Below are 19,779 nucleotides of genomic sequence, written 5' to 3'. Positions count from 1 at the left end.
GTAATTAGTTCAGTAGAGTCCCAGATAAAAAAATTTAATCTTTCTCTAGAAACAGTGCACTGTTTTACAAATGTGTTCATTTGGTTTTCAGTCATCTGTATTGATGTAAGCACAGCGAGTGTTACACAGAGCAGATCCCTCCCCTGCCCCTCCCGGGGCCTTTTGTCCGTAACGTAAAAACTGAAACACAAAAGGCACCAAGCAAGAACTTACTTTAACAGAACTTCAATATGACAAGACAGAGATCAGAAATGATTACAATGTTAAATATCATCCTAACAATCTGAACCATTATTTAAAATAATTACTTTCTTAAAAAACAAATTTGGTGTTTGACTTTTCAGTAGTTATAAATCTGCAAAGGTTGAAATCAACACTGCACATGGAGTTCATTTACAGTGGTTTGAAAAAACGACATGGTTTATACAGGTTTGTTCGTGTGTATGTGTTCTTACAAAAGTATCAAAACTGTAGAACTTTCAAATATATTTACATTCGTCTGTTAGTTACAGTGTTATCACATACAGCCTTTTCTCGGTTTTTTCTCTTCATGTACACAGTGCATGGATTTGTAGAAACAGAGCTTCATACCTTCAAACAATGACTGGCTATCTCAATCTAAAATTTGAATAGAAGGATGCTTGATTGTTCATGTATTGTCTATGCAGGCCATGAAGTATTTTGAGAGTACATATTATGTTTGTAATGCATACTAGGTCTTTAGACACTGTCTTCCTTTTCTTAGCCAAGAACGAACTTCCAGCTCGCATTGCACTCTGAATTTATTCTAAAAGAAAGAAAAAGAAAAGGAAAAAAGGAAAAAAACCCCAAACCTATTGAGGCCGAGTTCCTTCTGCTCACTTGAATACAAAAGCTTGGACTGACGTAAGAATGGCAGGGAGACTTCTCTAGGTTTTGGTACAGGTCAGGGAGGTGCTAGCCCCTTAGGCAGTGGTAGGTAAGTGTATGCACTTCACCCAGAATTCCCTGGGCATCTTCTAGAACGAGATGAGAAAAAACTTCTTTCTGCGAGGTGCGGGATGACCCAGCCGAAGGTATTGATACGGCTGTGAATTTTTCACCTCCTTTAACCGCTCTGTGGTATGTGAGATCTGCCCTGGGGCAGGTTGTTCCACTGGCAGTAATCCGGAAGATAATTGCTGCACTTCAAAGAATCCTGCATATGGTGAACTAAGACGCGGCCCCATAGCATCTCCTAAATTTGGACTCTTAATCAGTATGAGCAGGGGAAAAGGGCAAGGAGGGAAGGAATTAACTTTTGTTATTGTGTTTTTTTTTTCCCTGATGAGCCAGGTGAGAGTGCTCGCTTTGGGTGTATGGAAGTATATGGCCAAATCTTTATTTCTACTAATTCCAAGCTAATTGGAGAGGTGCGAGATTCCCAGTGGGGAAAAGCATTGAGATTTACAACTTAGAAACAAACAAGCAAGCTAAATCAGATTTATACCCAGCTGTAAAAAGTAACAATACAAAACCAAAAAAAAAAAAAATTGGGTGCTGTAGGAGCTTCTCCTGCCTGAAATGCTGTAAGCAATAGCTCTTCAGCTGAAAGCACTGCAGATGAATCTTGCTGGATGGACTGGAAAATGTAGAAGCAACCCTTACGAGCCAGTCCGGAAAAGACGAGCTCTGTTTGTTACGGGAGCGCTTCATTTGTCAGGTGTCTTAGAGTACAGCTCTTTCTTACTCAGGGTCTTTAGATTTCAAAGCAAACTTCTCAAACATCCTCTAAAAATTTAATTGTCCTTAATTTTTGCAAACGCTAGTAGTTTTAAAATATATGTATATATTTTTATATATGTATATATTTATATGCTTGTATATCTATCTAGCCTAGATAGATATATAGACAGATAATCTATGCACAGCAAGCCAAACATACAAAAAATAAATACTCTCACCCCTCTACTATATTTACAGAACAGGTCTTATAATCCAGATTTTGTTAATAAATATTTCTAAACTGCCTGTACAGAATCTGTTTTACTTATGTTGATGGATAGCCACAAAGCATATTCAACATATTTACAAAATACCTATAAATATAGTCTTAAAATAAAGCAGTAGCTACTGAACCTTCAGCCTGGCTGGTTATGTACATTGAGTTAGTAGCTCAGCTGTCGCTTATTCACTATCACAAATGGGTAGTGCAACAAGTTAAGATGTGTATAAAAGATTATACATACAAAACTCTCACATCCTTTGGATGTTTGCAGTTCATTATAACTTTGTGGTTACCCTTCTGCAACATAAATAACGATTAAAAAGAAGAAGCCGGTTCTGTGATCCAGCGCACATTTGCCGAGTGTGTTGTCTGGAGCAGCAACTTCATCCTCATGGCAACCCGTCATCTTCTAAGCTTAATGCTACACGCTGTGAAGGAAGAAAGACACCCTTGAGGAGAAAGTTTGGGACTTGTGAATTTTGACGCATTTGAACCAAATTCTGAAACTGTTGCTAACTTGTATTTGCTGTTAAAAATCTCATTGTCATCCCTAGACAGAAATCTGGTTTTGATCTGATTCTTTTCACCAAATGGGGTCACTCACTCAAGTGTTACTAAAGAGGTGTTGGAAAGTTTAATTCACTTGTGAATTAAAGTTCCTTCTAAGGGATGACACCTTCTTCCAGTGTGATCTTTAGCAGGATCTTTAGATAATATAGGGCATTACCTACGTGCCTGCCTGCCTATAGACGCTATATTGCCTTCACTTATTACTTATGGATCTTTATGCTTTCTTCTAAAAATACAATGCAGTTAGTTATAACTGCCAATGCTTCACACCTCACCAGGCTGCTGCTTCGAAGGAGGTGCCGTTAGAGGCAAACTGCTATGCAGAACAGGTTCTCTTTCTTCTGCATACACAGGACTTGCTATCAAAATGAGTGTTTGCTTTTTGTAAAGCTTAATCTCGCCAAGGCAAATTTCCTTAACTTCTTACAGAACCTCATTCAGAGGAATCTGACTCTTCTTTACACTGTTACATTATACAGAAAATATTCTCCCTGGTGTCCTGGTTTCAGCTGGGATAGAGTTAATTTTCTTCTTGGTAGCCGGTATGGGGCTGTGTTTTGGGTTTAGAATGAGAACAAAGTCGATGATACACTGATGCTTTGGTTCTTGCTAAGCAGTGTTAAGTAGTTGCTAAGTGGCGCTCATGCTAGTCAAGGACTTTTCAAGCTTCCCATGCTCTGCCAGGGGCACAAGAAGCTGGGAGGGGGCACAGCCGGGGGGTTGACCCCGACTGGCCAAGGGGCTGTTCCATACCCCCTGACGTCATGCTCAGTATGAGAGTGGGGGGAGTTGGCCGGGGGAGGGGCAACGATCGCTGCTTGGGGGACGTGCTCGGCATCGGTCGGCGGGTGGTGAGCAATTGTACAGTGTATCGCTGGCTTTGTATTACTATTGTACTATTATTACTTGTTTTTATTGTTATTGCTATTATTACTATTACTGCTGTTCTATTTTTATTTTGCTTCAGTTATTAAACTGTTCTTATCTCAACCCACAAGTTTTCCCCTTTTGCCCTTCCGATTCTCTCCCCCATCCCACCGGTGGGGGAGTGAGCGAGCGGCTACGTGGTGCCTAGCTGCTGGCTGGGGTTAAACCACGACACTTGTTTTGTAGAGAAGCTCAAGTTATCCTTAAGACAGTTTAGACATTTGGTAGCAGTCTAAGCACAGATATAATGGAATCCAATAGAGGGTAAGTAATCAGCTGTCACATATTGAGCTCTTGAGATAGCTGGCTTTACACTTGCTAGCTTACTGTGTGTATCAATTAGGACAATTATTCTTCATTTAAACAGAATATGTTACTATATAGACCGCTATATTCTAAGACAACTGCAAGAGCTGCCTAGAAGTTTAGGCTTCTGCCTATTCAAGGATTATTAAAGAAGTTCTGGTTTTTGTCATTATATGCCAAATAACCAACACTGTAATTGGCTGGAGATAATTCTGTAGCTAAACTCTCAACAAAATTAATCTTCTCCATCAGCAGTTTCCTCAGATACTTACTGCTGGGTAGACATGTCCAATTTGGGCAGTCCGTCCAATGTGGATTTCGTCTTCATCTTCCTCTTCTGTTGTCTTCCTATACACTGGATTATCAAAATTCATGCTTTTAGTATTCTTCCGTTTCCAGTTTCTCCAGATGAGGTATCCCCCCATGCAGAGCAAGCCAATGACCACTAAGGAGAGGGGAAAGGAAGGGCTGTTAGCCAGGCGTGAATCTGCCGGGATGTCCCCACGTAGGTATCCATCCTGGTACACTTTTCTCGAAGCCAGGCTACTTTTCCCCATTTCAACAGTTCCTGTACTCTTTCCCACCCCAACCCTGAAAGTCGGAAGGGTGTATTTACACTGGCGTTTTGGTGTGATCTCCTTCAAAGGTTAAATCAAATCAGCTTACCGACAGGAATGACAATTCCAATCACAGCAGCTGTCACAGTTGAATCAAAGCCTTGGTGGTTATTTGCATCTGTAATTACAGAAGTAGTTCTGATCATTTAACTCATTTGCTGGTTTTAAAGCCACGTCTAAAGAATGTTTTATGTTAGTAGCCACGTTGTTCTGCCCATCAGAAAGCTTTTGTAATCAAAGAGTTTACGAAAAGTTCTGCAATAAAATTATTATGGAGAAGATAAAAAGCATGTACACACAAATCTGGGCTAAGCTGAGCTGTTTCTTCGCAGGAGCGATAAACAGCCTGGCCATAAAGTGCTACTGCCCTCGCAGGACTGCAAACTGCGCACCGGGAGAGGGTGGCAGCTCAGGGAAGCGCTCGGTACAGTGCTGTCAGATAGAGAAGCTCTAACCAGAAATGAGTGACTGCACTTGTGCCTCTAATTTTCAAGCACAAAAAAGGAGGCCAGTTTTAAAAAAATGTGACTTTTAATGGAAATTCCATGCACGGATGAGGGGATGCTGAACAGTGCTCTTAAAAATCCACAGTAGAACACTTTCTAGTACTGACACAATTAATGATTTATTGAGCTGTCAGAAGAAGAATGTAGTTCAAAGCCATCTGCACAGCTTTTCTTTTCAGTTATTTTTTATTTATTTACAGCGAAGGAGTTAGTCAGCACATGTATCACTCATTGCTGCAGTCTGCCTCAGCATGCAAGAATGACCCCAAAACTTGATATTGTACTTACAAGAGAAAAAAAACAATTATAGGGAAAAATATAAAAAAACCCACCAAACAATATACCTTTCAAGTTATATACTTAAAAATGTTTGCTCTAAGCTCTTATAATAAGGGATCAGCACAGAAGATTTATTTTTGCTAAAATATCAGGAATTGAGAGAGGAGGAACTAACCGTAGTTTTGTCTTTTGAAACACCAATTCACAGAACTTAAAAGGCAATTTATCCTTTTAAATGCTTCCCTCTGGCAGGTTGTTCTGTTACATAGTTATTTACTTAATAATAAGCCAGACTATTTCAAATGTGGACAATTAAAGCACCTTGCTTCCATGGCTTATTAAAAAGTTAATTATTGCATTTGAAAGAAATTTGCACAAAAAGAACTTACAAGACTGAATTTTAGAAACTGACTCCGCTTTCCCACATGCAGTGCTGAGTGCACTGCATCACTATTACTACAAAAAGGCGCCCTAGTCAAACGGGCACGGTTTATTTTTGCTTTCCAGATGCAATGGAAAGTGCCTATTCTGCTTTTTTTCTTTTTTTAAGGGAAAAAAGGTGTTTTACTCTTTTTAAAGCAGTCTAGATCTGCTTGAGGTCTTGAATGACAGTCCTGAAGAGCAAAGTCTTCTCTCTGGACCAGAACTTTTTTTTTTTTTTTTTTGAAAAGCAGTTCAGCTTTTCTGCTCTGCCTTGGCAGCCCCATCTGGAGGGATGACCTGCTAGCACCGAGGTGGCAGGCTGGTGTTTCATTACGCACACATTGTGTAGGGTGAGCTTTAGGAGGCCCTATCAGTGCTCTCCATCGGGATTCTTTTCTAATATTGTAATGAAAAACTTCAAACGTATGTCATGGATCAGGCCACATTAACGTGCAACGCGCAGCCACGCAAAACACATGCAGCTTGTCTCGGGCTACAGTAATTCCAAACGTCCAGCAGGGCTGAAGCTGGAGAGGAGGCGTTTTTCACCCACAACTTGTTATGGATCACATAAATAATTGAACCATTAAAATAGGTGAAGCACCTGTAGAATCATCCATATTACAGTATGCAGCACTACAAACAGCCCTGAAACTGGGATGAACTAATATTAGGCACAAGGCAAGGACTAGTACGAATTCTCAGGGCCTCAGCCCTAGAGTCAGCGTTACGTGTGTTGGACGAAAACCCGACGTAAGCTCCTTAACACCCCGAGCGACTGGAATCACATCAGCCACCGTAGCAGAGGTGTCTGCAGAGAGAGTACCTGATTTCTCCCGCTATGCGACAGATGTGCCTGCATCTGACCTGTTTATAACTCAGGTGTTAGGTCAGGTCTCCCACCAGAGCCTGAGTTTTTGTGATACGGTATATATAGAAAAAGAAAAGAGGAATCTTATTCTCTTACAGTGCTGCGATAAATTGCTGTTTCCAGTGGTCATCTCAGAATCGATAAGGATGGATGTGGTGGAAGGGAAATGAAAACTTGGGGTGGTAATCGTAGCTTCTGGCACAGCTTTGGGGACGACTTCAGTGGCGTTACTGGCACTGCCAATTACAGTTGCGATGGTCGTGGTACTGGCAGTATGGGATGCTGCGGTTGTAGAAACCAGTACAGTAGTTGAATTAGTAGGAAGATCTGAAAAGCAAGAGCAAACATGAAATTTGGTAAAAGTAAGTACACAAAGCAAATCACAAATGGGGATATAAATCTGGGGAGGATTGTTATGTTTACTAATTAGATGCAGAAAGCAAATTCCGATTCTATTTACCAGGTAGTCAGACTATCGATAGTTGTCTGCCTAAAGCTACAGAAATGATTTCCTGAAGTCAGGCTTTATTTATTAATAGTAACAAAGCACTCTGGATGGAAGGCAGTTAAGAAGTTCAAAAACGTAGGGGTTTTTTCAGTACCTCAGAAGATACTGAATTTGTAGCAGGAACTATTTGCATGTTAGGGAAAACTGCACTGAACCCACCCGTCTCTTTGGGATATTATCAGCAACGACTGTGGCCTCTCCAGATCCAGAATCTATAGGGCAATAACGTGGCAAATTTTGATGATTTATTGACCATTCACACTTTCAGTGCTGAGCCTTATCCCTTTTTTCCTCTTCCTGCTGTATCTTTTTCTGGTTATGCTTTCAAAAATAAGCAAGTTTTCAGCAAAGGACAGCACAAGGCTGCGTGCAGAAGGCAGCAAGTACGTGGAATACAAAAGCTAATGTTTGTGTTCCACCATCAGGGAATATATTCACTCCAAGTATGATTTTGTTGGAATAGCAAAACAGCAACGTGGCTGTATTTACCTTTGTAGCATTTTTTCATGTCAGGGCCCAGCCACATATTGTCAGGACAGGCGCACGTATACTTGGGAGAATGGGGAGAGATCTGAGGTGCAGGAAGACACAAATACTCGCAGCCTCCGTTTGGTTGGGGGCTGAGCTCACAGGAATCTGGAGCTGTTGAAGGACGGAAGAAAAGACAAGTTATTTTTCTAATTATTTATTTCTTGTTCTTGGCAAAGAAATATCAGGTCCTCTAAGAAGATTCTCTTCCACTCCCTACCTCAATTAATCGGGCTGCTTCATCATCTTTACAGTTTGGAGTAAAACCTTACAGACTACTAGAAAACCTGCCCAAATATATAATGAATGGCAAGCGTCACAGTGACGAGAGTAACTCATTGTTATCAAAGATGCTAATTAAACAGCTATTAACAAATTGCAGACTTTTCAATAAATGCTGCTCCTGAATTAATTATGCAGGAACTTCAAACATTAGGCATTGATTTCACATTATTACCTGTGCTTTCTCTCTCATCAAGAACCATCAGGAAGCATTTCATTTGCTAACTAAATAAACCTGATTTAGGGCCATGATACCCCGAGGACACGTCTTACCTTTGGGCTGCTTTAACTCATGAAATACCACGATGTCATGAGGATTATTGAGGTTTTCTGCCAAAACGGAGACGTCCAAGCCATTCAGCCTGTTTGCGCTGAAGATTGCTTCATTCTCCAGGTCAGTCCAGAAGACTCTGTCCTGCAGGAAACGCACAGGATTTCTGACCTTGCCCTGCTCAAATCCAACTCAAGTTGGATGAAACTCCAGCAGTCACAAAGTCAGTGCACTGTGTTCCTACCTTGCGGCACCTTCAGTTCATGCTACTGCTATCTGCAGCTTTTTTCTTTTTTTTGGACACCGTCATTTCTAATGTTTAAAAGCACAGCAATCCTACCTGTTTATAAAGTGCTTAGTAATTCTGACTAGCTCTAAGACTGAGACAAGGGACCAGAAATTTGGTTAAGTACAGAAGAGTTGCATCCATTCTCTTTCGGAACCCTTTTTTTTAAAGACAGGGTGGATCATGAGCAGAACCAAAGGGCCATACCAGAAACTTTCCTTATCTCTGCTGATTTTTTTTTCTTTCCAAAGATAAGACCTGCATTAAGCAGGTATCTATGAACAGAGCAGAGCCTACGGCACACCTGGAAGATGAGTATCTATTTTTCTTTTTTTATTACTATCTTTTGCATGGCATACTATGATTGAAGATACAAAATAACGGGTGAAAGAGGTAGAAAGGAATTGCAGTTATCAAACAGTATTTAGTTGCTTGGTCAGAGATGTATGCTGCTGCCTGCTAAAACAGACATATATTTCATTAAGGAAAGCCACATGGCTGGAGAACAAGGGCAAATTATCAAAAGCAAAGGGGTTGTCTGTTATTCTAACCAGCTATTCAGATGAGGAAGGGTGTACAGAGCTTAAATAACCCAAGAGATCCTTCCAAATATTGCTGATGAGGATAAAACTAAAGAGCAGCAATGTTTTGGGGAAACGTGTGCCCAAAGTTCCATGCCTAGATATCACACACGTTGCATGGGAGGAATAAGGATTTTAAGGAAGAGGAGTTTGCTGAGTCAAAAGCCAACCTAGTTAAGTGAAATGAAGAGAAAAGAAAGGAGGCTGTGACACGCACCTTGACAGGTAGCCAACCAGACACCTTCCTATAGCTTACCTAGAGTGAGGTGCCAAAGTTGAAGATTTTGTTCCCATAATCATTTAAATAACCACAGAAAGGAGCTTTGCTACAAGAGAGACGACTTCACTGCCCCAGGCTAGTGATACTTGGCAATCCTCTACCAGGGGAGGAAGAGCTGGATTGTCTCTCTGCTTCCACCCACGCAAAGCAGGGATTTGAATTATGTCTTCCATACCCCTGGAGTACTCCTGAGATAGGATGGGGAACGCAGAGTTTCGAATGCATGCTTAGCATGAGTTGCAAACTGCAAGGAAGCCATTAGCCCTGGGCCCTGCCACTGGGTAGCCGTGTATAAACTAATGGCAGAAATGTGGATGCCCATTTATGTAGTAATTTCTGCAGATCTCAGCAGGTCTTAGCTCTTCCTTGATGTCATTTGAGGACCTGAACTGTACTATTTAATTAATTACTGCACTGCTCTTAGTAAGGCTACAGTGTGACAATGAATGGCACAAGAGTACTGAATCTACAGGACTAATAGGGTTTTCAGTGGAACATACTGAAGTAGGAGTTGGAAGCCTAACGCCTTTGTGAAAATAGGCTTATGTCTTTGTAGGATCACAGCTGTATTTTTTTGGACAGGGAAGTTTCTCTAATGTGTGGCAAGGTCTATGTGTCAGAACTGGAGCAGTTCAGCCTGAAAGCGAATTATCTGACCCGTTCAGAACTAGGTGAACAAGCACCTTTTTAACGCCAAGTCCCCAGCCTCGGCAACGCACTGGCACACAGTGACTGCAGGGGGACTGCAGGGGGAGCCCGACGAGTGCCTTGCTGGCACAGATACTCCCAGCTGAAGCCTTGAGACACCTGAGACAGGTAAAAATGTTTCTGAGGATACTTCTGCAGATGCTGGGATGGACAACAGAAACAAGTAGCCAACACAGCAAAATTTAAGGGGCTTTCCTCCCCGACGGTTCTGTTGGCACCAGAAAATGCAACACAGGTATGCAAAGATGTTGTGAAATAAAGCTGCTGAGAGCAGCAGAGTGGTCCACTGCAGGCCAAGAGGTTGCTCTGAGCGCATGCAGCTCCCCTCAAAGTCCGACTTTCAAAAGACGAGAGACGGGTTGCAGCGTCACTCAGTGAACGGTTGTCCCACCTGCTGATCACAGTAAGCAGCTTCTCCCTTCCCTTGCTAATAGTTTTGGCCTCTGTATGGACAGTTGGCTCAGTTCAAATCAAGGAAAACCCATTACCCATTTTCCAATTCTGGTGGGAGGCGTTACGCTCATGGCTGCTCTGGTACTACATTAGGTAAAAGCATGAGACAACGCATTGCTCCTGATTAAGGGCTTTTGAAAACAATTTTCCCCCCTGAACCCACACCAGGTTGATCGGTTTCTATAGCAGCAAACGCCCTCGTTGAGCTTTCTGTGCTATGCAAAAGGCAGAGCTTTTAATCAAGAAGAGCTTTGAGACCTCTTGCAGTCTCCAGTCTGTTCTGCATCCGTTTTCAACTCTTACCTCAAACACTGCTAAGCCAAAAGGATGGCTCAGATCATCAACAGAAGAGATCAGAACTTTTCTGTTGCTGCCATTGAAATCAATGCAGGACAGTGAATGCAATTTGGAGTCTACCCAGTAGAGCCGCTGATTCAGCAAATCTGAGAAGTGAAACACAATGAAGCAAAATTACACACAGCTCCTGCAACTCTTTTTCTCTTGCCCAGCATGTTTTTCCTGCTGGCAGCATGACTAATCTCTTTATTACTGGGCCTTTTTTTTTTTTTTTTTTTTTAAACACTGGTTCTGATTTTGAATCAGTGCCCAGATATGTCGGGATAAGATCCTATAAAAAAGATTACAAAGGAGGAACATTCTGGTGGGTGGGTGTGTAGGGGGAATGCCTGACTGACAGCTTTGTACAATGAGGTTCTTTTGTTACCAGGAGGAGCAGGCCAGCAGGAGTTTGGGGTTCCCAGAGTCACTCCATCAGTGCCTGAGCAAGAAGCTTCATCCCTCTCAAGGCTATTCAGTCCTTGGCCTCTTGCTGGAGAACAACAACTGTGATTCAAATGAAACACCTCTCTGAAGGAGCCGTGCGCTTTACACATTTTCAGTGAAGAAGAATCCTGGGTCCAGAAACCCTTCTTGTGCTGCAGGCTGGGGGAACGCTGGTGGTGGGGACACCGCTACCACAACCAGCCAGGTTTTGGGGAGGGTACAGGTAAGAGTGGGAGGGAAGGATCCAATGTTATTTAGAATGCTAAGCACTGATTTTCTCTTCCTGGAGCAAATTCACTCATTTTGGATGAGATTCACTAAACAGAATGCAAGTGGATGAGTGCCAACACAAAACAAGCTCTGTAATTAAACAAGTCATTAATTAATTTCTTAATTACTAAAGGATAACATTATTTGTTCACAGCAGTAGCACTTCAACACTATGCAATGGTAGCAGCATTTTCTCCTACATCCTTGTCATGGCCAGAATTTTCAAATATAAAACCAAGCAGAGAACCTCACATCTGCATGGTGTTACACACAAACGGCTGTAACTCCAGACAAGGGTGTCTGCTGCTGCTGCCCCAGGAAGGCAGGAAACCTCCTCTCCACTCCTGCAACTCAGTGTGGCAGCGAGAACGACCACAGCCCTCCGTGGGCCAGCAGGGCAGGATATGAGCCAAGATGGGTTCCACCTCGCTACCCCCACCCAGAGCGGCTGGGCAGGCATGTCGACAGGGAATGGGCTCTGCAGGCTGCGTCTCTTTCCTTGATGTACCATGCATTAATCAGTCCAATGAAGTATCTTGACACTGCTGCTGAGACGGGTCCAGGACCAGAGACACCAGCACCAAGGACTCTCTGATGCTTCCTGGACTTCCAAAGGGTTGCTGCAGCTCTGCATCTTCCCCTAACATTTCCCTTTGCCTTAAGGCACACCTAAAAGCAACTCAAAGCTCCTGCAGCGTGAGGTTCTGACTGTGGCAAGACTTACTGCCTACGCTTGCTACTGAAATAAAATCGCTCGTGTTGGTGAGCAGTAAGTGACAGAATATTTCCAGGATTTTTGTGTGCAGGTGCCTTTGCGCATTTACCATTTTGTTTTCCTGTTTAACAATAAAAATAAATTTATGTCAGCCACAGTGGATGCTGTAGCTCTAACCTGGGCACTTACCAAGTGTAATGCCATTTGGCCACTCGATGTTGTCAGTCACCAGCACTTGCCGCCCCACGCCATTCAGGCCAGCTTTCTCAATCTTAGCTTTGTCTCCCCAGTCAGACCAGTACATGAACCTGAGACAGATGCAAGAAAACAGTAAATTGGACTCTAGTGTAAGAAATCTGCGCTACTAATCAGAGCAGGAGGTGCCCTGTTCTCTCCTTATTACAGCAAAGCCCCTCAGCCACTTCAGTTAATTAGGATATGCCCCTAGTGGAGCCACATACCGTCCCACAGGGTACTCTGCCACAAAACTTGCACCAGAATGCAAAATCTCACCTTAGTAACCCCATGCAAACTATCTCCTGGTGCATCTGCTAGGTATGTGGACTTCACTCATCCATGCAGCCCATACACGTCAGACACACTACTTCGTTTCCAGCACAAGCCATGTGCCTGGACCAGCTCAGGCCATGGAACTCATGACCTGACCCTTATTTTCAGAGCTTTCTTTAACAGCAGTGGCCTTGCAAAGAGTTAGTTGAACCATCTCAGCAGTCCCATTTAAGTTCAATGGATCTAGCTCTCTTAAAGGGCATCTGAAGTCTTGATGAGATGAGAACCACCCATGAGTTTGTAAGAGAGGCAGAAAGAAGACTGGAACGGCTCTGTTGGCGAAGGGAGTGTTTGTGGTCTTTACACCTACCTCCGTGTGGGATCAACAGCAATGGCTCTTGGCTCACTGAGGTCCCTGTTGAAAAGTGTCCTCCTCCTGCTTCCATCTGCAGTGGCCACTGAGATGGTCTTGTTTCCCGAATCCGTCCAGTAGATATTCTTATGAACCCAGTCTATTGCCAGTCCTTCAGGGGAGTTCAGCTGGCTGTCTATCAAAATCACCTGCTCAGCTGTATCACTCGCTTTGTCTATGTAGGCACTGCAAAGACAGGACTTGTCACTGGACTGACATGTGGCACAGAGGGGGCCATGCACATGTGCACGGGGTTGGACCTCAGACAGCTGAACGCCAGGTAGCACCACTGCAACCCCATGGAAAGGAAGCGCATGTGGCAGCATGACTGACATCGAAACTCTTATGGCTGCATGCTGCAACCTTCTGCTTTCTCCTACAACTTACTTCCCTATATCTGGACGGCAGGCATTTCCAGAATGGAACTGTCATTTCATTTTTCTACCCGCCTCCTGCTATATCTGCACCATTCAGCAAAACATTTGACTTCAGGCACGTTAACTTCGATTCATGGGATTTACAGACATTAGAAATATAATCTCCAGTGCTCTGCTGAACAGAGTTGAACTTAGCATGCAAATAAATGTGCTTAAATGTATTGCAGAATTAGGGCCTGTGTAACTAATTATGATTCATCAAAGGAATTCATGGAGCTGTACTAATTTGGCAAGTGATCTCATTAGATCCAAAGAAAATGTTCACTAAATATCAGTCGCAGTCTCCAAATCTTTCAAAACGCTAATGAAAGGCAGCAAACTCCACATGGATGTTTCATAAATAACTCACTGTTCGTCCTACAAGCACACAGGCTGATTCTGCTCTGTTGCCCCTGCACCAATATCAATTGCACTGAGTGAACTGAAATGGAGTTATTCTGAGTTTGCATCAGTGTTTCTAAGAGCCTAGTCTGGCTCTTAGAATAACTTGGTACATCTTAAAAGAGTTACAATACAGCAGAAAGTTTCTGCCCCCCCCCCCCCCCCCCCCCCAACATTTGAAACTGCAAGATGGTTTACAACTCCTGTTCATCCTGCCTTTGGTCATGGAATGAGAAGGTAAGTCGTACAGCAGCTGAGCTCTCCAGTATCAGAGACTTGGAAACAAATGTCTAAACTCAGGAATTCTTGACACCGTTTTGTGGTCTGTGGCCCAGGCCGGAACGGCTATGCAGAGTCAGCCTGGATTAACAGCACGCTACTGCATCTTCACTACAAGGAATGGTTTTGGTTTCTCTCTGACCCAACACCAAATGAACAGTATTATCAGGGTTCTGCAGGGCATCTGACAATGCTCCCAGGACTCTGTTATTTTAGTCTGCCGAGCACCACATGTTCTAACTACACAACTCCAGGTCAGTTAATTCCTCCCTAGTGAAACAGTTGTGTTCAATACTTCCTGTCCACCCCTGCGGTGAGCTGCTGCGCTGTACCCTCAGTGTGACTCGCTGCGCTGGTGGGTAAGCCGAGAGAGGCTCCTGCGGCTTTCAGAATGGGAGAGCTGAAATACAGGTGACACTTCAATTCTCCCAGTAACTAAATATTGTAAAAGATCTGACAGCCCAAAGGGGGACATCACCTCAACAGGAGAGGATCTGGACAGGCAAGTGAGGTGAGCATTAAGAAAGATGGGATCTCTTGCCAGCAATTACCTCCTGCACCATAGCTTCCACCTTGCGGTAGCCTCTCAACTATAGACTGCTTTTCCCCAGAGGACTCCTGCAGGTGGAGTCCTGTTCTCTGCTGGAAGGACATGGTGGCCTTTTGTTTAGAAGTGTTTGGTATTAGTGGTAGTAGCAGTATCTTAAACAGGAACATTAATTGTTAAGAAGTTATAATTGCACAGCTTGCTCTGCAGAAAAGGTGGGACTTACAACAAAGCTAATGCAAGTAGGAGTAAGAAAGAGAAAAATTCTGCTGTTTGGAAAAAGAAAAAGGCTTGGTATAGCCATGTTCAGGGTATGAACACTGTTCAGTGGCCCCCAGCACCCCAGGGCATTCACTGTCAAGAACCGCAGAAGGAGCAGTGTGTCTTGAATAATTCTCTGTGTATGAATACGAAGCCCTTACCCACCCCCGCCTGCCTGTGCCTATAGAATCAGACACAGTGAAAGCAGCCAGCTTTCTTCTGAACCATGTCCCCATTTTCAGAGCCCCACAGGCCCGGCTCAGGGTACCTGCCTAGCTACTTGAGTGCTTAATACTCAGTACAGCCTGGGCAAATTTCCCTGCCAACGGCATGGGAGCTACCACAGCCTGCAAAAACCCTGGCTTGGCTCCCACGCGCTGAAACCAATCAACCTTTGCCTGATCATTAGCTAAAATCCAGAACAAATCACTGTAGAAGCTGCAATAGGGTGCAATAGCTATGCAAATCAGAATATACATGGGGGATTTTCAGCGCATAAATTAAATGCATTTTTGACTAGGCACACTCACAAGCCCTGGTGCCTAATACTGTGATGGATGCCATAAAAACATCTGAAGGAGGAGGGAGAATGAGAATTACAGAATGTATACTGTGGTCAAGTGCTGTGAATTTAAATCCAGTCTACCAGAGACTACAGTGGGCAGTTAGCATCTATGTTGCTACCTCCTTGCTTCCACCATTTGCCTCCTTTGTGCTTTCAGATGCTAAGTCCTTTGGGCTTTCATGTACAGCAAGCACACAGCATCGCTTAGCAATATTCAGTGAACAACAGTCGACGTATAATTGCACAAATGCAGCAGGATCTATTATTGACGAAAAGCCTTCCTGTATTATCAAACCAGATAACTGCACAAGCCCCTGATTTCTTTATCAATTCCTAAAAAAGCTTACGAAGTCTGGGCCACAACAGGTAATCCAGTAAGGCAAGAAAAGCCCTCAGGTTCACTGTACCCTGCATTGCTCTCTGCAGATTGTCCTTAAGCGGTACAGATTGAACCATAGCTTTGGAAAGGTACCAACGCACGCGTTCTCTCTTGCCCCTTACCTGTAGATTTTCCGGTAGAACAAATCGCACCAATATATTCTGTTTGTTGACACCTCCACGTCCAGCGCCACGACATTCTTCAGCATGGGAATGATGCGGGAGTAGTCCCTTTTCACCAGGTCTATCTTACGGACCTCATGGCGATTGGTGAAGATCAGGTACGGGCTCTTGCCTACCACAGAAAACAAGCGCATTTGTCATTTTAGCAGCTGACCCAAGGGCTGGATTCCGCTTTCATTTCCCAAATAACAACAGAACTATCAGTCACTGATAGTTCTGCTTTGTAAGGAAGCTTTATATCACACCAGAAGCAAGCGTAAACGGCTTCCAGAGGCAGAGCTATCACACGCAGACGTGGAGGACCGCAGCACCTCTGTGGTCACGAGATGCATGCTGGCTATTGGTCTGCCCAAGCAAAACTCTGGGGAATGTCCTCACCTTCAATTACACATTTTAGATACAAAATACATGGGGCAGATTCTGGGGACTCACGGCCAGGACAAGGAAGATACAGCCCTCTGGGCTGGCTGGAGGGAAGGGAGGCAGCCAGACTTGAGGCACGATAGAGCCACATTGCTGGTGATATTGCTACTGTAGTCGTGATCTCAGGCCAGAGCCTCTCAAAAAGCATAAAGCTGAGCTGAATTTTCCAAAAGACAGGAGAGCAGGACACATAGAAACCCAACATTTATTTTCCTTAGAAGACCACAGCCAGGACCTTGGCTTCCACAGTTATTCACAGTGGGCCCCACAGAGGCCAGTTTCCTACTGTAGGAGGCAGACACGTATGTCTCTAGGCTCAGACACATCCTTGTCCTCTGCGAGCAGTGGAGCATGTGATTCTCTGTGTTCTTAAGTGTCACTAAAATAAGCTGTGAGTCAAACAGCTAAAGCTTTAGTTAGCTCTTTGTGCACCTCCCTGTTTGAGGTAGGGACAGGATGGGAGGCTCAGAACAAGTTTTAGTGGGTTAGACTGGTTTGCCTCCAACAGCAGCCAGTAGAAGACCCTAGCGAAGAGCATCTTTCCACTGGGAAGGACAAAAGGGGATTGAGGAACATGATAGTGAAAGGGAAGAGCTGGGACAAGGTTCTAGCTCTGGAATACGTCATGCTGCAGGGTTCCCAGCACAGACTCTCGGGCACAACAGAATTTTATAATCAACAAGCAGATCAGTATCCCAGGATTTGGGTCAGTCCTAACTCACTGCAGGTGTGAGAGTAACAAACTTTATGAGGACAGCAGGACACTCTGCATACCATATAGAACCTGAGAAGAAAGAGGCCACACGGATGTGCAGGATAACACTAGAGAAGCAATTCTGTATTGCAGGTAACTCACCCTTCCCCAGGAGACCCACTATTTCCATTAAAGAAACCCCCAGCATGGCTAATGCTCAGTCTTGCACAGTTCAACTTTCTATCCTTCTTACATTAACATTCATTTTTGCAATAAGGTTGAGCAAACTGCTGGTGTTCATGTTGGTATTTGCCTAAGAGGCTGGGGGGGGCGGAGAGGTGGCTAACCTACTGTGCTTTAATTGGGATGCTTCCTTCCCTCCTACTACTAAATGTTTTTACTGCACTGTTTTCAATAACACCTGTCAAGAGACTTTCTTTTCTAGTTTCAGCTTCAAACAGCCAACTAGTGACTGTAATCTTGCTCTGTACACTGTTAAAATATTCTGATCTGCATGATCAGTAGTTCTTGCCTAGAGACGCATCTGCTATCACTGCAGCAGTTCTGTGCTGCTCAAAATGAAATGTCTCTGCTTGCTTGCTTTGCTAGTTTCCTTTTGTTTCTGTTCCCCTAGCCTCAGCCCTGCAAGCATGTTTTCTTATTGGAGTTGTGATGTTGAGCAAGCAGAGTTTAAGTGCCTGTGGCGTTGTCTTACCTACAGCTTTGCAGTTCTTGGACAGGGTGTCCATCTCGTATCCCTCGTAGCACTCGCATTTGTAGTCCCCCTTGTAATTAATGCAGATCTGGCTACAAGCGTCTGGATTCTCACATTCATCTATGTCTGAAAGGAGTGTTTGAAACCCATCAATAACTTGAAATCAAACCATCTGTGATGGAGCAATGCTGAAGTGAATATAATCATGTCTCTGTATGGTGAAACACAAGGGACTGCTGTTTGCATGTAAATTACCTCCACACGTTTTTTTATCCAGAAGCTTGTATCCGAGCGGGCATTCACATTCATAACCAATCTTCAAGTCTTTGCATATGTGTGAGCAACCACCGTTGTTCATAGAGCATTCATTAATACCTGGAAGGGATGTACAGATTATCTATGACAAAGGAGGGCTTTTAGTTATAGGACTGAATAAAATTAAGAGAGGCCCTCAGAAATTTTCCCCTATCTATCAGCTTTTGGGAGCCAGGAGCTGATCCCACAGAGCATATGAGTCACTTCACAGATAGGAAGCCACCACCATATCACTTTCTTGCTCTTTATTATTCCAAACCAATGCTGTAAGATCATTTGGACTGAAAGCTAGTGGCTAAACGAACAGGGAGCCCTGGGGATACAGTGTATGTGAATCTCTGCATCTCATCCCATCAGAGAGCTGCTGCTTTGAGCATGTTCTGCCACATGTGAGAAACTTCCAAGGGACCTGAGGGCTTTCTCCAGGAGACTCCTCCTTCCCCATGCGCTAGTTCATGTTGACTTTTCTGAACAATCTCTCTGAGCTTTAATAATTCATGCTGGGGGAGTCTGATCTCCCAGGGGCCAGCTATTTTGAAACACTGTATTATTTTCCCATCTAGCTCCAAGGAATGATCTATGCGAAAATTCCAGAAAACACCAAAGTACAGTCTGTCAGAGATACTCCATTAGCACTAAGATACAGTCCTCCCACAAACACCTCCCACATGACAGTCTCTGCTGGCAGCCTGCATCAGCCCAAGTGTGCAATTTATGAAGCAACAGCCCCCATCCTCTCCTGGGTCCCTGTCTAATGCAAGGCCACCTCTCTGATCCTGCTTTCAAGTGCTGAAATGAAAAAGAGACTAAATGGATCCTTGTAACTAGAATTGAATGAAAGGTTGAGGAAAGCTGGTTTCCTGTCAGAAATAACATTTCTTGTTGTTGTAATTAACCTATGCAAGGTGAAGAGAAAGCCCTCTCCTTAAGTAAGACTGCTGAAGAGAAGCCTGTGGGATTTCAGGGACAGTGGGCTCACTAGAACAAGCAAAACTGATTTGCTTCTATCTATTTTTTAATTTAAAATTGCCTTTAATTTAAAGGCAAATTTTTCATTTATCTTTTACTTCTTGCTTCCTTGCACACTGCAGGTGAGCAGTACAGCAGTGCCATTAAACCAGTGCTCTTGGAAGAAAGTGAAAACAACCACAAACCAATTAAGTCAGTAAGACTAGGAAAATACCACGCCAGAAGGAACCCCATCTCAGCTCTGGGATGCTTTCACCTTCCTATCAAAGACACACGCATATAGATATCAATACCTTATTAACAGAGCAAGTTCACTAGGCTCCAAGGTGTCCAGAGAGTCACATAATGTGTTGTCACTGTTCAATGATGTTTATTAATGGATATCACTTATTCCTACACTTGCATAAGGCCTCTAGCAAATTGGGTCATAAACATGCACAACTGCTCTCTGTAAAATACTACAAAGGCTGTTTCGACTAACAGGTAAACCCTCACTCAGATGATTCCCATGGTTTCAGAGGTGCTTTGTGGAATGGATTTAGAGACTGTTAATCAAGTGCTGGTTCTCTTGCTGCACGTC

The 19,779-nt window shown here is 43.6% G+C and overlaps 1 protein-coding gene across 3 annotated transcripts in view; it reads right to left on the bottom strand.

Annotated features, from left to right (window-relative positions):
- Positions 1-2,254: 2,254 nt before the first annotated feature.
- The window catches only part of LRP8 (LDL receptor related protein 8), a 192,731-nt gene continuing 175,206 nt past the window's right edge, over positions 2,255-19,779 (bottom strand). For all 3 annotated transcript variants that reach the window (XM_087730523.1, XM_087730524.1, XM_087730525.1), the window contains 12 exons: positions 18,171-18,290; positions 17,916-18,041; positions 16,024-16,195; positions 13,011-13,238; positions 12,320-12,438; positions 10,666-10,805; positions 8,057-8,198; positions 7,463-7,615; positions 6,562-6,792; positions 4,436-4,504; positions 4,042-4,214; positions 2,255-2,394 (listed from right to left, as the gene is read on the bottom strand). In XM_087730523.1, the coding sequence (XP_087586649.1) occupies positions 2,356-2,394; positions 4,042-4,214; positions 4,436-4,504; positions 6,562-6,792; positions 7,463-7,615; positions 8,057-8,198; positions 10,666-10,805; positions 12,320-12,438; positions 13,011-13,238; positions 16,024-16,195; positions 17,916-18,041; positions 18,171-18,290 (1,712 nt within the window). In that variant the 3' untranslated portion in view covers positions 2,255-2,355. The remainder of the gene's footprint in view (positions 2,395-4,041; positions 4,215-4,435; positions 4,505-6,561; positions 6,793-7,462; positions 7,616-8,056; positions 8,199-10,665; positions 10,806-12,319; positions 12,439-13,010; positions 13,239-16,023; positions 16,196-17,915; positions 18,042-18,170; positions 18,291-19,779) is intronic.

Source organism: Nipponia nippon, unplaced genomic scaffold, assembly GCF_047370975.1.
Source record: "Nipponia nippon isolate SJK-2023a ecotype South Korea unplaced genomic scaffold, ASM4737097v1 scaffold_5, whole genome shotgun sequence".
Lineage (NCBI taxonomy): Eukaryota > Metazoa > Chordata > Aves > Pelecaniformes > Threskiornithidae > Nipponia > Nipponia nippon.
This window is presented reverse-complemented; position numbering and strand designations above follow the sequence as displayed.